The sequence below is a fragment of the Xenopus laevis genome, chromosome 2L (genome assembly GCF_017654675.1).
Source record: "Xenopus laevis strain J_2021 chromosome 2L, Xenopus_laevis_v10.1, whole genome shotgun sequence".
NCBI classification, from domain to species: domain Eukaryota; kingdom Metazoa; phylum Chordata; class Amphibia; order Anura; family Pipidae; genus Xenopus; species Xenopus laevis.
In genome coordinates, this window is record NC_054373.1 from 127,211,469 (window position 1) to 127,228,123 (window position 16,655).

A 16,655-nucleotide genomic window follows, 5' to 3' on the forward strand; every position below is an offset into this window, starting at 1 on the left:
GCCCTGCTATCAAACTACATTTAGCTAAAATACTTTCCCCAGTCTCTGAACTACAACGTCCAGCATTCACCACTAGAGAACTGAGCCCCAAATTGTACATCAGCGAATCTGAGATAACGTTTATTCAACCAGTTTGCTCCACCCTCTTCCCACTCCGTAGTGGCTGCTTGCCTAGTGCAAATCATTTGCAGCAGTAATCCCCAGAGCAGCTCGCTACGTGTCCCAATCCCCCCGGCATTAGCAGCCTATGGAAGGGGCTCTGCGAATTGACAGCTGCCGACATTTGATTGGATCTAAAAGCTAGTATAGCGGCACTGCCGGCCAATTGGAAGGCGCTATGTTACGTCATGGCGGAGGGGTTCCCGGAAGTTTGTGTATGGCGGCCGGCTAACGGGAGGGGGAGCGCAATTCAGTAGCATCCTTCCTCAGGGCGAAAAGCTGGAGAACCGGGGCAGTACTGTAGCTAGTGCAGGCACCCTGTAATACCCTACCAACTCCCGGTGTGTCCATCCTAAAGCGGTCTCCTTTCTGTCTCAGGAGCAAACATGCAGTCCCCGTTCATACTTTGCTTCTTCTTCTCCCTTGCCCTATCCAGCGCTCTGGCACAGGCATCAAGCAAGGGAGTCACAGCAAGCTTAGCTGCAAAGTGGCCAGGGAGCCCGTTCTTACTGGAGGCCAGGTGTGTTAAAAGCAGATGCTATTCTTATCCTTAGCATAGAAACGAAGGACCACGTTATACATTGTGTCAGACGAATACTCAGCCAGCAGCTTTTTCTTGACTACATCTCCCATAATCCCTTGCAGCCAAGACAATGTGTGTGTGTGTTTAAAACTGGAGGGTTTTAGGACTTGCTGCTATAGAATTGAAGAATTAGTGCAACTTTAATTGGAATAACTAAGTCTGTCCAGCACCAATCAGGGTTTAACTGATGATTCTTGAGTTGTCGTTTTGCTCCCCAAAATATTTATGCCTTGCTTTTGTTTCACTTGGAATAAGAAGGAAATAGCTTCAGGCGTGTCACCCTCGCAGATACTGAAGGGCAGTATCTAGCACATCCCTCTAATATAATTATTATGATGTTTGGATTATCAGTGGACATCTTTGGCCAGTGGCGTAACTAGATGGTAATGGACCTCACAGAAAATTCATTTTAGGGCCCCAAATCTAACTAGAGGTTGTCCTGTATTACCAGTATGTCTTTAAAATGTTCATTATTGAAGGCCTCGTGGGGCCTATTATATCCCCCGGGCCCCCCTGCAAACTCAGGGTCTGCTTCCTCTGTAGTTATGCCCCTGTTTTTGGCATTCACAGAGCTATTGATATTCACATCACTTTCTTGTATGTAAACCATTGCAGCTCTGGGCTGGCAGATCCGCAAACTGTAATGGATTCACTGGTTATTACTGAGAGGAACTTGCATTATATGATGAGTATTTGGAAGGAATCATTGACAAATATTTTATTTAGCAGCGCCAACATACAAATTGGAGCTGGGACAGACTGTAACTTCTGCTAAATAGTGCCCTAGAGCCCATCCAATGTGTAATCTGCAGCTGCCATTCTGATAGAGTTTAACAAAACATTACTGGCAGCAGTGGAGTGTTGTACTGACATCTAAGAAAAAAGAACCTCTCACTGTATTTTTTTTTTTTAAGAGTAATGCAAAACAAAGTATTTTTGTTTGTAAACTTAATTTGGCTAAATCTATCTATCTATCTATCTATCTATCTATCTATCTATCTATATATATACACAATTCCAAGCGCACTGGGACAAAAATGTTATTCATACTTGTGTACCCAATGCTTCAGCCCCCATTGGGGCTACAAATATATTTAAAAAAATTAGAATAAGGGCCCACTTTCAGTTAAGTGAATGCATCATATTCTTGCATTAAATTTATATTTACAAACTGGTTGAAAGCTTAAATAATTTTGAAATGGGGCAAATGTTTTTATTTTCAATAAAACAAAAAACAAAAAGGCAAGGGGGCTCAGTCTTCATAATTTGGTAAATGATACAAGATTTCTGTTACTTAATGGATAAGAAATATCTTTTCTTATATAACTGCCACGTTCTTGTCACCTCGATTAAAAGCATGATTATCCTTTCTGTTTTATCAACTTAATTATATGCAGGCCTAAATATTATCCTTTTAGTCTGTTTATTTCTGACATTATCATTTTTAAAATATGTATATGTTCTATTTTAGTAGCTAAGTAATATTCATTTATTTTCTTACAGTGAGTTTATAGCCGAAGAAGGAAATGATAAATTCTGGCAGTTTTTAGCAACCGTGCAGGAACTGACAATTTATAAGAACAAAGGTGAGTGATCCTAAAACAATCAGATCTTTGTTTAGTTTCACAGCTATAGAAAAATGTATTCAATATAGAATTCCTACGTATTTAATATAGATTTTCTACAACATACTTTAAGGTGTCATAGATTTTTCTATCAAAGGTGTGATGTTAAAGAGTTCGTAATTAATATTTAATTAGAATTCCCAGTTAAAGAACCATGCTGCTAATTATTTATGCAGAGTTGTTCAGTGTGAGAATTACAAGAAAAAAATGGTTGGTGTACAACTACTTCAGATTATCCCACTTGTAAGAAACTAATCTGCATTGGCCTGTATAATGCTTAATGTATATATCACAAGTTAACAGTCTGTCTCACTTGGCTATGACTGGGAAACTGGTAAGGAGGGGAAATTAAACTATGTTATAAAAATGATAAAATATAGTAAACAGAAAATGGAACAAGCCATTATTTATGGTGTACTTTTAGTGGCCATGAAACAAGCCATTAGTACACAAGACTCTAACAGAAATGACATGGCTAAGCTTGCACCCATATTTCTGAATGTTTAAAGAGGAAAATCAATAAAAAATATACTTGTGTTTAATGAATGAAAACATTTGTTACAGTTTAAATGCTCTCAGTATATGTTTGTACCTTTCTCCCGAAGCCAAGCTACCCTCCAGCTAAGACTTCAGTTCCCTCCATGTTTGACTCATTTTGCAACTTTTGAATTGGTCTTTATTATTCATTTTTTTAATAGTTTTTTTAGTTTCTCTTTTTTTCTGACTTTTTCAGCTTTCAGATAGGGGTCACTGACCCCTTCTAAAAACAAATGCCCTTTAAATCTGCACATATATAGTTATTGCTAGCTTGTATTACACACATTTCTATTCAGGTCCTCTCCTATTCATATTCCATTCTCCTATTAAAATTAATGTATGGTTGCTAGGGTAATTTGGACCCTGGCAACAAATTGCAAACGCCAGAGCTAATGAATAAAATGTTAAATAACTCAAAAACCACAAATAATAAAAAATGTAAACCAATTGCAAATTATCTCAGAATGAATAGCAGTCTCTACAACATACTAAAAGTTAAATCAAAGATTAACAACCCATTCAAAGCATATGCTTGTGGTGCTATCCTTCACTGTAATTATATTTAAAGCTTTTGTGTATTTGCATTTATATGTTCCATGGAACTGTTCAGTGACTTGGCCATTTCTTTCCTCCACCACCTCATTCTGCTTCAATCCCCACCTCACATGCCATATTAAAATTGTTTTGTTACAGGAGGACATGTGTGGAGGTATTCTTTATTTTTCACCACTAGCTCAATTTCCTGTCACCACATTTGCTGTCGTGGACATTGTTTTTAGGAGCCACTGAATACAACAGCCACTGAATTAGTATACAACAGTATACAACATCTCTTGCTTCCCGAGATTTTGTTTTGTTCACCAGAGTCCATTATTCAGGTTATGTGTGCACTATACAACCCAGTTTCCAAGTATTCTGGATAATAGATCTTTTTATCTGTAATAAAAACACAGACAATGCTTGTCCTTAAGTTTTTAGTTCTTCATGCTTATCTTCAAACAGTCTCAGGACATACATGGTCAGTCCTTTGAGCATTGCTTATCATTCACCATTTACAAAATGTACCCTTTAAAGGACGAGGAAAGGCAAAAAAATAAAATCCATTTTTACTTTCTTTAATGACTCCAATATACTTTAATTTAAAAATGTGTACCGTTTTTATAAGAAACCTGACTGTATGCAGTGAAATTCTCTCTTCATTTACTGCTGTGGATAGGAATTGTCAGATGGTCTCTAACTGCTGAGCAGGGAAACAATCATACTTAAACAGCAGGGGGAGCCCCCACCTTACTTACCTGCCATGCAGAATTCAAGCAGCTTCGTTTCTGACGATCCCTAAGCAGCCCAGACCACACTGAGCATGTGCAGGGTCAGGCAAAGATGTTTAACAAAGTTACGAGATGACAGCCCCCTGTGGCCAACTTTGAAAGCATAAATCATTTGTTTGATTAGGCTTTGTGGTGCAGTAAGTTCATGCTTATGTTTAGTATACAAAATACAGCATTTCTAGCCTTATTCTATTTTAGACTTTCCTTGTCCTTTAAACAACAAAAAGGAGTAGATTCAGATTAGTTGACCTTTAACCACTGCTTCCGTCCAGAGAAGCAAATTATCCACCAAAAGAAATTGTGGTCAATAATAAGTTTGACGCAGATCTTTGCTGCAAAAGTTATAGGTGCTTTATTGTGTCACGACATGTTTCGAGCCGAGCTCTTTCTCTTGTGTAACTCGGCTCGAAACATGTTGTGACACAATAAAGCACCTATAACTTTTGCAGCAAAGATCTGCGTCAGACCTATTATTGACAACAATTTCTTTTGGTTTACAAAATGTACCCCTTTTGGACAACTGGGATGTGAGTAAGCATATGAATGACCCATGATTAATTACCATAGGACATTAAAGCTGTTTTCCTCTCTTTTTGTAAACAAAGCTACATTACACAAAGACAGATCAGTTGTGTCCCCTCACCTTAGCTTGATAAGCTACAGCGTTTTAACATTTCTCTACAGACAATTGCAACTTGTACATAAATTACCATTTTCTCTCACTATTGGTGAAACATCCTCATGTAGGGGATGTCTGCTAGTTGTTGGGCATTTAATATTTCCCCCTAGGTATAAAATATTTTTACTACCTTAATTTTCTTTTATCCCCAGATACAGAATATTCTTACTACACCCTGATTTTAAAGAAAGCAGCCCAGTTCCTGTCAGATCTGCAGATTGCACTGCTTAAATTTGCTTTTTCTATAAGAGCATATTCTCCAACAATCCAGATGTTTCAACAGGTAAAAACGCTTTAAGATATGTGTGGTTTGTAGTAGATGCTAATATCTGAAATGAGACATCAAGGGAGTACAAAAAGGTTACTGGTTTTTAGCAAGTGTTTTTGTACTGCCAGTAGCTGATGACTTGCCTGGAATACAGTATAAACCATAAAATAATTTCAGGGGAAAGTAACATCATTATCATAATCTACTATTTCTAATGTGCTAATAGATTCATCCGTGCTGTCAGCATGGTTATATGCTAAACAGAATGCCTGCAGAGCATTTTCAATGTGTTAAAAAAGGCAAAAAGTATAATGATTTGCTATTTTTCCTTTGCCGTTTACCAAAATCTGTATCAAAATTGAGGAAAAGTGTAAGAACAACAAAATTTGATTTGCATCTACATACCATCAGACAAGTCTACTCTCTCCAACCAATGTTTCCCTAGGCCAAACAGAGGCAGAGTCTATGAGGGGTCGCACACTGCAGCTCCTTTTCCACTTTCTTATCTGCCAATGCACCATGCACTGCCCAATATTCAATATTCAAATGTGGTTTGACCAATATTATTAAATTAGATCTGTGTAATTTTACATTCTATGGTGCCCTTGAATGTGTATTTAGATATATCTCTACCACCACATTGTTTATAGTGATGTCCTGTGATGTGTGGCACTCTAGTGGAAGTCACTCACCCTGGTAAGTGTACCCAGAAGAATTGTTCAGTGTAAAAATAAAAACTGGGTAAATAGACTGTGAAAAATAAAAAATGTTTCTAATATATTTAGTCAAAAATGTAATGTATAAGGGTTGGAGTGATTTGGTTTGTATAACATGTCAGTCTGAACACTACTTCCTGCTTTTTAGCTCTCTTGGTTTACACTGACTGGTTACCAGGCAGTAACCAATCAGAGACTTGAGGGGGGCCACATGGGTCATATCTGTTGCTTTTGAATCTGAGCTGAATGCTGAGGGTCAATTACAAACTCACTGAACAGAAATGTACCATGTGGCCCCCCTTCAAGTCGCTGACTAGCTCAGATTTATAAAGCTGAAAAGCAGGAAGTTGGATTCTGGCTGTTTTACTAGACATCTGTTCACTCCAGCCTTTATATATTACATTTTTGGCTAACTAACTATATTAGAAACATTTTACACAGCCTATCTATTTACACAGTTTTTATTTTCACACTGAACTGTTCCTTTAAAATGTTGGTAATCAACACTAAATATTCTACAGCAGGTCTGGCAATCTTTTTCAAGAAGGGATGTCCTGCCTGGGGCTCTAAACTGCTGCTGAAAAACAACCCCATCTCTCAGATTAATTTAGCTGCTATACCAAAAAAATTGCTTGTTTGCAGTCCAACACATCTTCACAAATAGTCGCCTTGACATTGTGCCATACATTAACAGTTTTATCAGTTCAATGTCTTCATCAAATGGTTCAAGATTTGGAAGCCAGGAAGGTACTACAGGCAGTAGATGCCTAAATTTACATTCTATTCCTAAATTTAATTACATTTTTAACTGTTTTAGAATGTCTCAAGGCTGCTTTACTTTTACGATGATAGGAGAGAAATGGTAATAAATATTCCCTGTTGCACTACATATAGTTTGTCAGTATTCCGAGTAGCAGATATGTTCTTAAAGGAATTGTTCAGTGTAAAAATAAAAACTGGGTAAATAGACTGTGCAAAATAAAAAATGTTTCTTATAGAGTTAGTTAGCCAAAAATGTAATGAATAAAGGCTGGAGTGATTTGATATATAACATGGCAGTCAGAACACTACTTCCTGCTTTTCAGCTCTCTTGGTTTACACTGACTGGTTACCCTGGTTACCAGGCAGTAACCAATCAGAGACTTGAGGGGGGCCACATGGGTCATATCTGTTGCTTTTGAATCTGAGCTGAATGCTGAGGATCAATTGCAAACTCACTGAACAGAAATGTACCATGTGGCCCCCCTTCAAGTCACTGACTAACTCAGAGTTATAGAGCTGAAAAGCAGGAAGTTGGATTCTGGCTGTTTTATTAGACATCTGTTCACTCCAGCCTTTATATATTACATTTTTGGCTAACTAACTATATTAGAAACATTTTGCACAGCCTATCTATTTACACAGTTTTTATTTTCACACTGAACTGTTCCTTTAAAATGGACCTACATCTAGACATAAAAAGCTGTATAACAAAAGTCCTTTTTTTGTAAACATGAAACCTAAATTCTGTTTTTTATAAAAACATTGATACCTAAAAATCTGAACTGTCAATTATATACTGCTTGCCCTGCCTCTTTGCCTCACTTTCTGTCCTGCACTTCCTAGATTTCACTGTCAATAACTACAGGGCCCGGGTGCAAGGAATTGTTTGTTTAACCCTTTGTTAACAGAACTTCACATTCCATTTGCACTTATTGCCAGGTGTCTTTGAACAATTTGTGCTCTTCTACTTGCTGTAACAAAATGCAGCGAATACTTGCATTTTTATACCATCGTTCCCAACATATCCTGATGTACCAATATAAGACTAGGGATGCACCGAATCCAGGATTCGGTTCGGGATTCGGCCAGGATTCGGCCTTTTTCAGCAGGATTCGGCCGAACCGAATCGAACCCTAATTTGCATATGCAAATTAGGGCCAGGAGGGAAATCACGTGACTTTTTGTCAGAAAACGAGGAAGTAAAAAATGTTTTCCCCTTCCCACCCCTAATTTGCATATGCAAATTAGGGTTCAGATTCGGTTCGGTATTCGGCCGAATCTTTCACAAAGGATTCGGGGGTTCGGCCGAATCCAAAATAGTGGATTTGGTGCATCCCTATATAAGACATTCAAAATATGAATGCCAGGGGTCTTCTGAACAGTTTGATGCCCAGTATGAATGTATTTGCCATACAGAAACCCCAAATGAAAATGGCAAATATATATTTTTCATTTCTGGCATTGTGGTTGCTGCAACATAATCACAGTTTTGCATGTTATGTATTATTATTTATTGTAAGACTCACTAACAGTACAAAGTTCCCAGAAAACTGTATCTTTTTGGAGGAAGTAACACATTTTGCTTTCTGATTCCTGACCTGTCTGACTTCCAGGGGTGTTCCTGTAACACCCCTGGTACTTTTAATGTCTCAACCCTGGTAATGCTCTTGTATCTCCAGTGTATGACCCCTGACTCCGCTAACCGCCATCCTAAAAAGCAGCTACTTCTGAGGTGCTATAGAGGTTGAAAAAAAGACATTCAAACTGTTTGTCTATGTAAAACACTCATAACTGCTATGAGTTATGATAGAGGGAAAAACCCATTTGCCTCAGATGGGTTAAAAAATTGCTTTGAGAATACAAGAGGGCAATCGGACATTTCTCTGGAACAGCTTTGTACTATGGGTACATTTGCATAACTTTTTATTTTCTTGTGTTCTAAAATGACATCCAGCCCTATCTACATCTATTTAATGTACGTTACTGGTCTGTCTCTGATTGACATGTTATTCAGCCAATCATAGCCTGCCACTTCATCACCAGCCCCACCTCTGATGTCTCCAGCTTCACCTATGAAGCTCCATCCCTCTGCCTGGTACATCAAGGAAGCAAAGGTGGCAATGCCAATTTTAATAAAGGACACCGCCTTGCTAGCTTGACCTACTCCTGAATGGCATTGCTTGTTACGTCTAAGATACTTTTCTCCAAATAACAACAGGTCCTTTGACAACAACCATTTGCATAACTTAGTCCCAGTTCGGGTATAGCCTACATAACCTCAAAGAAATAGTAAAATAAAAGATATATTTGTTATATATCTTGTGATCTAATAGATCCCTAGAAAATCACCAAGCATTTCTGTTGTTCTATAGAAAGTCGCTTTGCATATTATGAACCTTCTCATAAGAAACCTACAGAACAGCCAAAAAAATAACCTCCTGGGTGATACTTAACAAGCAAAATATCCGTGTTTTGCAAAAAAAAACACCATTATGATGTATAGTAAAAAAAAAACAATATTGCACGAAAAAAGCCCATTGACTTTAGTGCGTTTGCCCGTATTTTGTTTTTGCTGTTTGGTAATTTTTGGTGAAGCGAAATCAGTTAGATTTGCCTAACACTAGACTTTTAAGACATAAATATAAAGTAATTTTTGTTTTGTTCTGTAAGATTAATTCTTAGTGTTTGTAATTGATCAATCAAGTTATAAAAAATAACAGCTTTGCAGCTGCAAAGAGACTGTTTCATATTTTATGGAAAGTTATGAGAAGAAATTGAAAAATAGATAAGCAGATATAAAACCAGCTACAGTTATTCTTAAGACTTTAATTGAAATAGTTTAAAAAAACAAACGAAAAAGTAATATTGGAGAGGAGTCAGAGAGGGAAAACTTATTTTTTTTATTTATAGAAGTATTCAAACCCCTAAATATTAAATTAAAAGGAATCCAAGATACTGGCAGAATGTATATGTGAGGTGCTTGTAGAGTGTAGCTTGTATTACATTCTGTTTAACTCTTAAATTAATAGTAACACCAAGAAATGAAAGTATTTAAAATCTATTATACTGTTGCTCTACTTTTGGTAAAACTGACCTGTTTGCTTTAGAAACACTAATATAATTTTTATAAACAAGTTACTGTGTAGCTATGGGGGCAGCCATTCAAGCTGGAGTTTTTCCTCCTGCATTTAATAGTTTTGTTGTGAACTTATTTGAGGTAGAACTTCACAAACCCGACCTTTGGTAAATAACACCCTAAATGTCTGGGTAGAAAATAATAAAAAATATAAAGGGAGTCAAAAGAGAAGTAAAAAGATGTATGATCTTGAGAGAGGTTCTGGGCAAGAGTAAAAGTATGAAATATTTATATCACCAGCACTCAGGGGCAGGTTTATTTAAAGTTGAGTTGTTTTTTCCACAAAAAAATTAGTTTCGACTGCATTTTTCAGTAAACTCGAATTTTTCGGTTAAAAAAAACAAAACTCCATACTCCATCTAAAACCTGTGGAGATCATGTTGAAAGCAATGGCAGAGTTTTTTTCGCAAGAAAACTTGACTTCAATTTGAGTATTCAAGTCTTTTACATTTTTGTTTTCAATAAGAAATCATTCGATTTCATTCGAGGTATAAAAAGCGCACAAAGCTCTAAAATTAGGCCTATGATAAATAACCAAAAATAATCATAATAATAGTCATAATTATGATAATAATAATGTGTTTTTGCTATTCAGTAATTTGCCTATAAGACAAAGATTGTTTTTATATTTAAAAAGGCAGTTGGTATCCCTTTATGTACTATTCCTTTTGTTTTTTAAATTTTTCAAAGTGTAGTGTATCTTAATAGATTATACAAAATACAGTAGATATAGAGTGGTATGTTTGCAATGAATGTTTCAAGCATATAGAGATCAATTCATGTAACCCGAAATAATGTAGTCACAGCTTTAAGATACTATAAATTTGTAAAGTGTAACATTTATTTCTTGTTTATAAGCAAAATGCCCTATTGCATAGTTTATTTATAATATAGCTTATTTATAGACACACATGCTTGGAAACTAATTTACCTTTTAGGTCCTGACTGTATGAAAGCTTTAACTGGACATGTACTAAATTCAAGTGAAGCATTAGATTACAAAGTGTAAATTATGAACACACATATTCATGTGCCCATTCATACCCTGCAAAATTATTAGCCCCCACTGGTAAATATTTTAAAGCCACATTTAACAACAATAACAGCTTTAAGTATTTTGGCGTACTTGCATGCCAAATTTGGAGATTTTGGAGTAATTATGGTCAGTTTTTTTGCTGTGTTTATCCAGGTCAGATGACACTTGTGCACCTCAATTTTCAAATGGTCCCAAAGATTCTTGAGTGTACTGAGATCAGGTCTTTGACTGGGCCATTGCACAACATCCATCTTTTCATTCTTGAGCCACTTCAATGTTACTTTGGACTTGTGTTCGACATCGTCTTGCTGAAAGACTAACCTTCTCCCAAGATTCCTTTTTTTAGCAGACTTAAAGGAAAATTATACCCCCAAAATGAACACTTAAGCAACAGATAGTTCATATCATATTAAGTGGCATCTTACCAAACTGGAATATATATTTAAGTAAATATTGCCCTTTTACATCTCTTGCCTTAAGCCACCATTTCGTGATGGTCTGTGTGCTGCCTCAGAGATCACCTGACCAGAAATACTTCAACTCTAACTGTAACAGGAAGAAGTGTGGAAGCAAAAGACACAACTCTGTCTGTTAATTGGCTCATGTGACCTAACATGTATGGTTTGTTGGTTTGTTTGTGAGTACAGTGAATCCTACGATCCCAGGGGGCGGCCCTTATTTTTTAAAAATGCAATTTTCTATTTATGATTACCCAATGGCACATACTACTAGAAAAGTATATTATTATGAAAATGGTTTATTTACATGAAGCAGGATTTTACATATGAGCTGTTTTATGCAATATCTTTTTATAGAGACCTACTTTGTTTGGGGGGTATAGTTTTCCTTTAAGCAGGTTCTTCAGCAGCATTCTACTTGTGTTCTACCTCTTTTAAAAGATGACCAGCATCTGCTGATGAAAATTAGGCCAACAGTACTATGCTATATACAATATATAAGTAAATGTGTGTGTGCTTGTGCAGTGGGTGTTTCAAATGTGGCTAAATATTTTGTGTAGGATTCTGATGAATCCAAAACTTTTCTATTTCTGTGTGTGCTTGGAGTATCACAGTAGTTACAGAAAGGTCTCTAGAGTTCGTTGATACTGTATCTTTTTATTTAAAAAATGTATGATCATTTTATGTATGCTTGCATCCTTTTAATTTAGTGTCAAATTTCCATTTTAGATTGCAGCTGATGAGCCCCCTCCGGAAGGTTGCAGTGCATTTGTCGCTGTCCATGGGATGCACACCTGTAAACCAAGTCAGATTAAGAAACTCCTCAAAGAGGCATCTGAGAGGTACACACATTTATTGCATAGTCTTCTCCTGTAAGAGATATTTCAAAAAAAAAAAAAAACAACTTGTGAACTTGTTATAAGGGACCATAGTTATTGGGGACAATATATATATTTTACACACTAAGGGGGTTATTTATCATAGTCCGAACTTATCTCAATATTGTCTGCTACAAACTCCAAACCCCGATCTAATTCCGAAAAATTCGGTCCTATTATAAAAAAAAAAAAAAAGAATAAAAAAAAAAATCACAAATTTTCTGTCATTTTTGCATTCGGGGCTTAGTAAATAACCCCCTAGAAGATTCTGTGTGCATTCATACTTACCTAAACATCTTTCTGTGTGAAATATTTGTACGTTTTAATTTAATAACACAAGTTACCTATCATCAACAGTGTAGCTTTTTCCGCACAATTCCAGATTAATAGCGGGTGCCCACAGAATAATGTTTGCTCTAACTTCAGTGCAGTTTGCTAAGTAAAATTAGATGGGTACAAATTGGGGCAGAGTTCTTAATTTGTTTTCTTTGTCATTGTATATGTGTATGCTGTTACTTCTGATAACTGTGTCAATAATAGGGTTTCCACCTGTCTGGATTTCACCCGGACAGCCTGGTTTTTGGAAGGGCTGTTCGGGCCTGTCCGGATTTCCAAATCAGGAAATCCGGACACGATAATTTAAATTAATGACATCAGCCATTCGCTGATCACCCACTGATGTCACTGGCCCACCCCCAACATAATCCGCCGCACCCTTTGCCTGTTTTCCAGGAATTTAAAAGGTGGCAACCCTAGTCAATAACCTTGTTAGCCTATAGTTCACTAGGTGCAAGTTGTGTACACATGTGTAGATGCAACACAGTAAGGAAACCCTGAAAGTAACGCCTCCTCCAATCAATCTTCTCCAGTTTTATTCCTCTATCTTCTGTCCATATGCCCTGTAGTTTTTATTACAGTACAGTTCATAAAAGCAGGCTGGACCAGTACATTGGAGCGCCCCTGTCCATGCCTGTTCCTGTCTCCTTGCCTGCCTTGACAACGATTTTATTTAAACTTCGTCTGTGCAGTGCTTTCGGATGAAACTCTGCTGTGTTCAGGTTTTCCCTGTCAGTCCGCAGCAGAAAGTGTGGCCCTAAAACGGAGTTAGCCCTAAAAGGGATTTAGTGAAGACCAGGACTCTCCTGCTCTCCTAACCTTGATACTCTATTGACTGATTTGCAGAAAAGCACAGGAATGATATAGACTGACAATAGACGCCTAGGAATTGTTCTTTGCAAACGCATCAAATTTTAGTAGTATGTCAACATTTTGCAGTCTTTCGTTCAGCCATTTTTAGAAGGTCAGTGATCACTAAAATGATTCAAGCATTTTCACTGGACCAGAAAACGAGTTTTTCAAACAGTGGGTTAAACTATTTCTACACATGCCTTCTTTCAAATAGCTTCCAAATGATCAAGAATTTGTCGGGAATGTTAAAACATTACAACATGTCAGTATATTTCTGCTGCAACAGATTGGTTTACATTAATATATGCAATGTTTGTGGAAAATAGCATCAGACCATGTTTTGTCTAATGTTATATGCACTGCATACTTGCAACATTTTAAATGCCAATATATCTATATGATATTATGTAATGTGTGTCTTATTTTTTTTTTTTTTTAATTTTAGATCAAGACCTTACCTTTACAAAATGGATCACACATTTCCAACTCTGAGCAAGACTGCGCCAGTAGTAATTCTGTATGCAGAGGTGGGCACAAAGGAGTTTGCTAAATTTCATAAAACACTGGCTGAAAAAGCAGAAAGTGGTGAAATAATCTATGTACTTAGGCACTACATACAGGTATGTAACTTTATTTTTTAAAATACAAGCAAGTAGGCATTCTTTTATAGTTGCTATGAGTAACATAGTAGTTTAGGTTGAGAAAATACATCCATTCAAATAAAACCTTCTAAATAAAATCTTCCTTATAGTTGGCTTAGTATTTACTTTTTATTGTTTTCAGGAAACTATGTATTTAAAGTTTAAATGAATCTTAAATAGAAGCCAGGCTAGGTGTTCTCAGTCCTGAATATTTATCAACTAGAGCTGATTTTTATTGGGATTCTGTCATGATTTTTATGATGTAGTTTTTGTTTCTAAATTACACTGTTAACACTGCAAATAATTCACTCTCCAATATAAAATTTCATTCCTGAACCAGCAAGTGTATTGTTTTTTTAATTTATAATATTGGTGTGTAGGCAGCAATCTCAGGTCATTTTGCTTGGTCATGTGCTTTCAGACAGAGCCAGCACTTTAGGATGGAACTGCTTTCTGGCAGGCTGTTGTTTCTCCAACTCAATGTAACTGAATATGTCTCAGTGAGACATGGATTTTTCTATTGAGTGTTGTTTTTATATCTACCAGGCAGCTGTTATCTTGTCTTAGGGAGCTGCTATCTGGTTGCCTTCCTATTGTTCTTTTGTTAGGCTGCTGGGAGGGGGGGGGAAGGGGTTGATATCACTCCAACTTGCAGTACAGCAGCAAAGAGTGACTGAAGTTTATCACAGCACAAGTCACATGACTGGGGAAGCTGGGAAACTGACAATATTGTATGTCTAGCCTCATGTCAGATTTCAAAATTAAATATAAAAAAAATCAGTGCAGAAATCTGCTGGAGCTGCACTTTTAACTGATGCATTTCCCATGACACTATCCCTTTAAGCATTGTTTGCACTGGACTCATGCTGCATTGTTAAATGTAATTGAGATCTTGGTTATATTTGGTTATATTTTCCACTGTAACAAGACCTCTTAACATGTATTTGAACTTGATGGCTGTTTTCACAATTTTAATGACCTTTTTTTTCTAATTTTTTAATGAGAGTGAATATTAACAACACCCATAGATGAAATTAATGTTGGAACTAGAGATTGATAGGAGAGATGTGTCTAGGGTGCAATTGTGATGGCTTGAGACGATGGAGGTAGACTGAGGTAGTCTTTGGGGGATGTGGAATTATATCCTTGTTTTAGCTGTTAGTACACACAAGATAATCTGGTTGCACGTTATTTCTGGTTGCTATTATCAACAGCACTGGTGATATTTATCACATGTGATAGTAAAACAGCCCCTAATGACCCCCCTCCAAACAGAACAATTCTAAGGTTTGCAGTATATTGATTGGTTAGCATACAACTAGCAGTCAGCTGGGATACATTAGTGTTTAAGAACATATTTTTTATTTGTGCCATTACATGTGTCAACTGCAGGTTGAACAATACAAAAGCAAACTTCTGATTGACTGCCATTGGTTACTGCCCAGGTTATCACTCCTGCAGGTTTTCTGTCTTTTTTTCTTTTCTTGGCAGGTTGATATTTTACTTTTGTTATGGTCTTACTTTTCACACTAACTGTAACATCATTCTGCTTGCATCTTTTCCCTTGTCTATAATGTGAATTTTTGTGTGCAGAAGGTTTTCTATAGAGATCCCTTTGGTTTTTAAGCTTTTTATATGTTGGAACATTAGGTCATGTAGGCCAGTTACTGTGTCCACTTTTACAGAGCTCTAGTCAATAATCTGAAGAAAGAACAAGTTAATGTGGAGTGTAAGAATAAAGAATGTTATTTATGATGTAAATATGTGACTACCATACATAAGCAGCATCGTGTGAATGTGAAAGCTGCCAATCGAAGTGCAGTACCTTCCCTTCATGCTGCTTTTTAGTCATTTCCTTGTTTTAGATTTTTTAAAATGTATATTTATGTGGTTACTATTAATAGGACTTACTCCAAAATAATTCTGCACAGGTGACTGCATCTATTTTAAATATACCCAGGCAGGAAATACAACACGTTGTTGTATAAGCACCCAGCTTAAATTGTAGCTCTGTTATTACTTTGTTATAAGTCATGCAAATAGCTTGTAAAGGTAATTGCAAGAGGTACATTTTAGTTCTGATCACCACCTCCTCAGAGGTTAGTGGCTTTTACCATCCTTCTAGTTAACTGTATTTGCATAACCATTATGAATCTGTGTTTAGGATACAAATGAACTCAGTGGCATAACTAGATGTTACTGGGCCCCACAGCCAATTCAATTTAGGGCCTCCATATATTGATAAATTGGCCTATTCTACTAGAATATATTAAAACTGCTCATTAATTAGGGCCTCACTGGGCCCCTACACTCCTGGGCCCCCCCCTGCAACCGCAGGGTCTGCTTACTCTGTAGTTACATCCCTGAATGAACTCTTGTCTTAGCTTTGTGCAGATTATGAGACCTACTATTTTTTGTTGATCATTATTATAATTACAAAGTTGTATTGCTTAAACATTCTGTATGGTTAGTATAGAACATTTCTAGATGCTATTTCAAACTTTACACTTCAGCATCCAGGTACAAGGAAGATGCTCTTATCTGGCTATGGAGTAGAACTTGCCATAAAAAACACAGAGTACAAGGCAATGGATGACACACAAGTTGAAGGTATGTTGTAAATTCTGACAGATGTTCCTGTTCCAGAGAAAACACGGGCAA

At 36.7% G+C, this 16,655-nt stretch overlaps 1 protein-coding gene across 1 annotated transcript in view; it reads left to right on the forward strand.

Moving 5' to 3' along the window:
- The first annotated feature begins 307 nt into the window (after positions 1–307).
- Positions 308–16,655, forward strand: part of uggt2.L (UDP-glucose glycoprotein glucosyltransferase 2 L homeolog) — a 139,046-nt gene continuing 122,698 nt past the window's right edge. The window contains exons 1-6 of the mRNA XM_018247246.2: positions 308–679; positions 2,246–2,328; positions 5,064–5,194; positions 12,017–12,129; positions 13,799–13,973; positions 16,508–16,604. Of these exons, the coding sequence (XP_018102735.1) occupies positions 546–679; positions 2,246–2,328; positions 5,064–5,194; positions 12,017–12,129; positions 13,799–13,973; positions 16,508–16,604 (733 nt within the window). The 5' untranslated portion in view covers positions 308–545. The remainder of the gene's footprint in view (positions 680–2,245; positions 2,329–5,063; positions 5,195–12,016; positions 12,130–13,798; positions 13,974–16,507; positions 16,605–16,655) is intronic.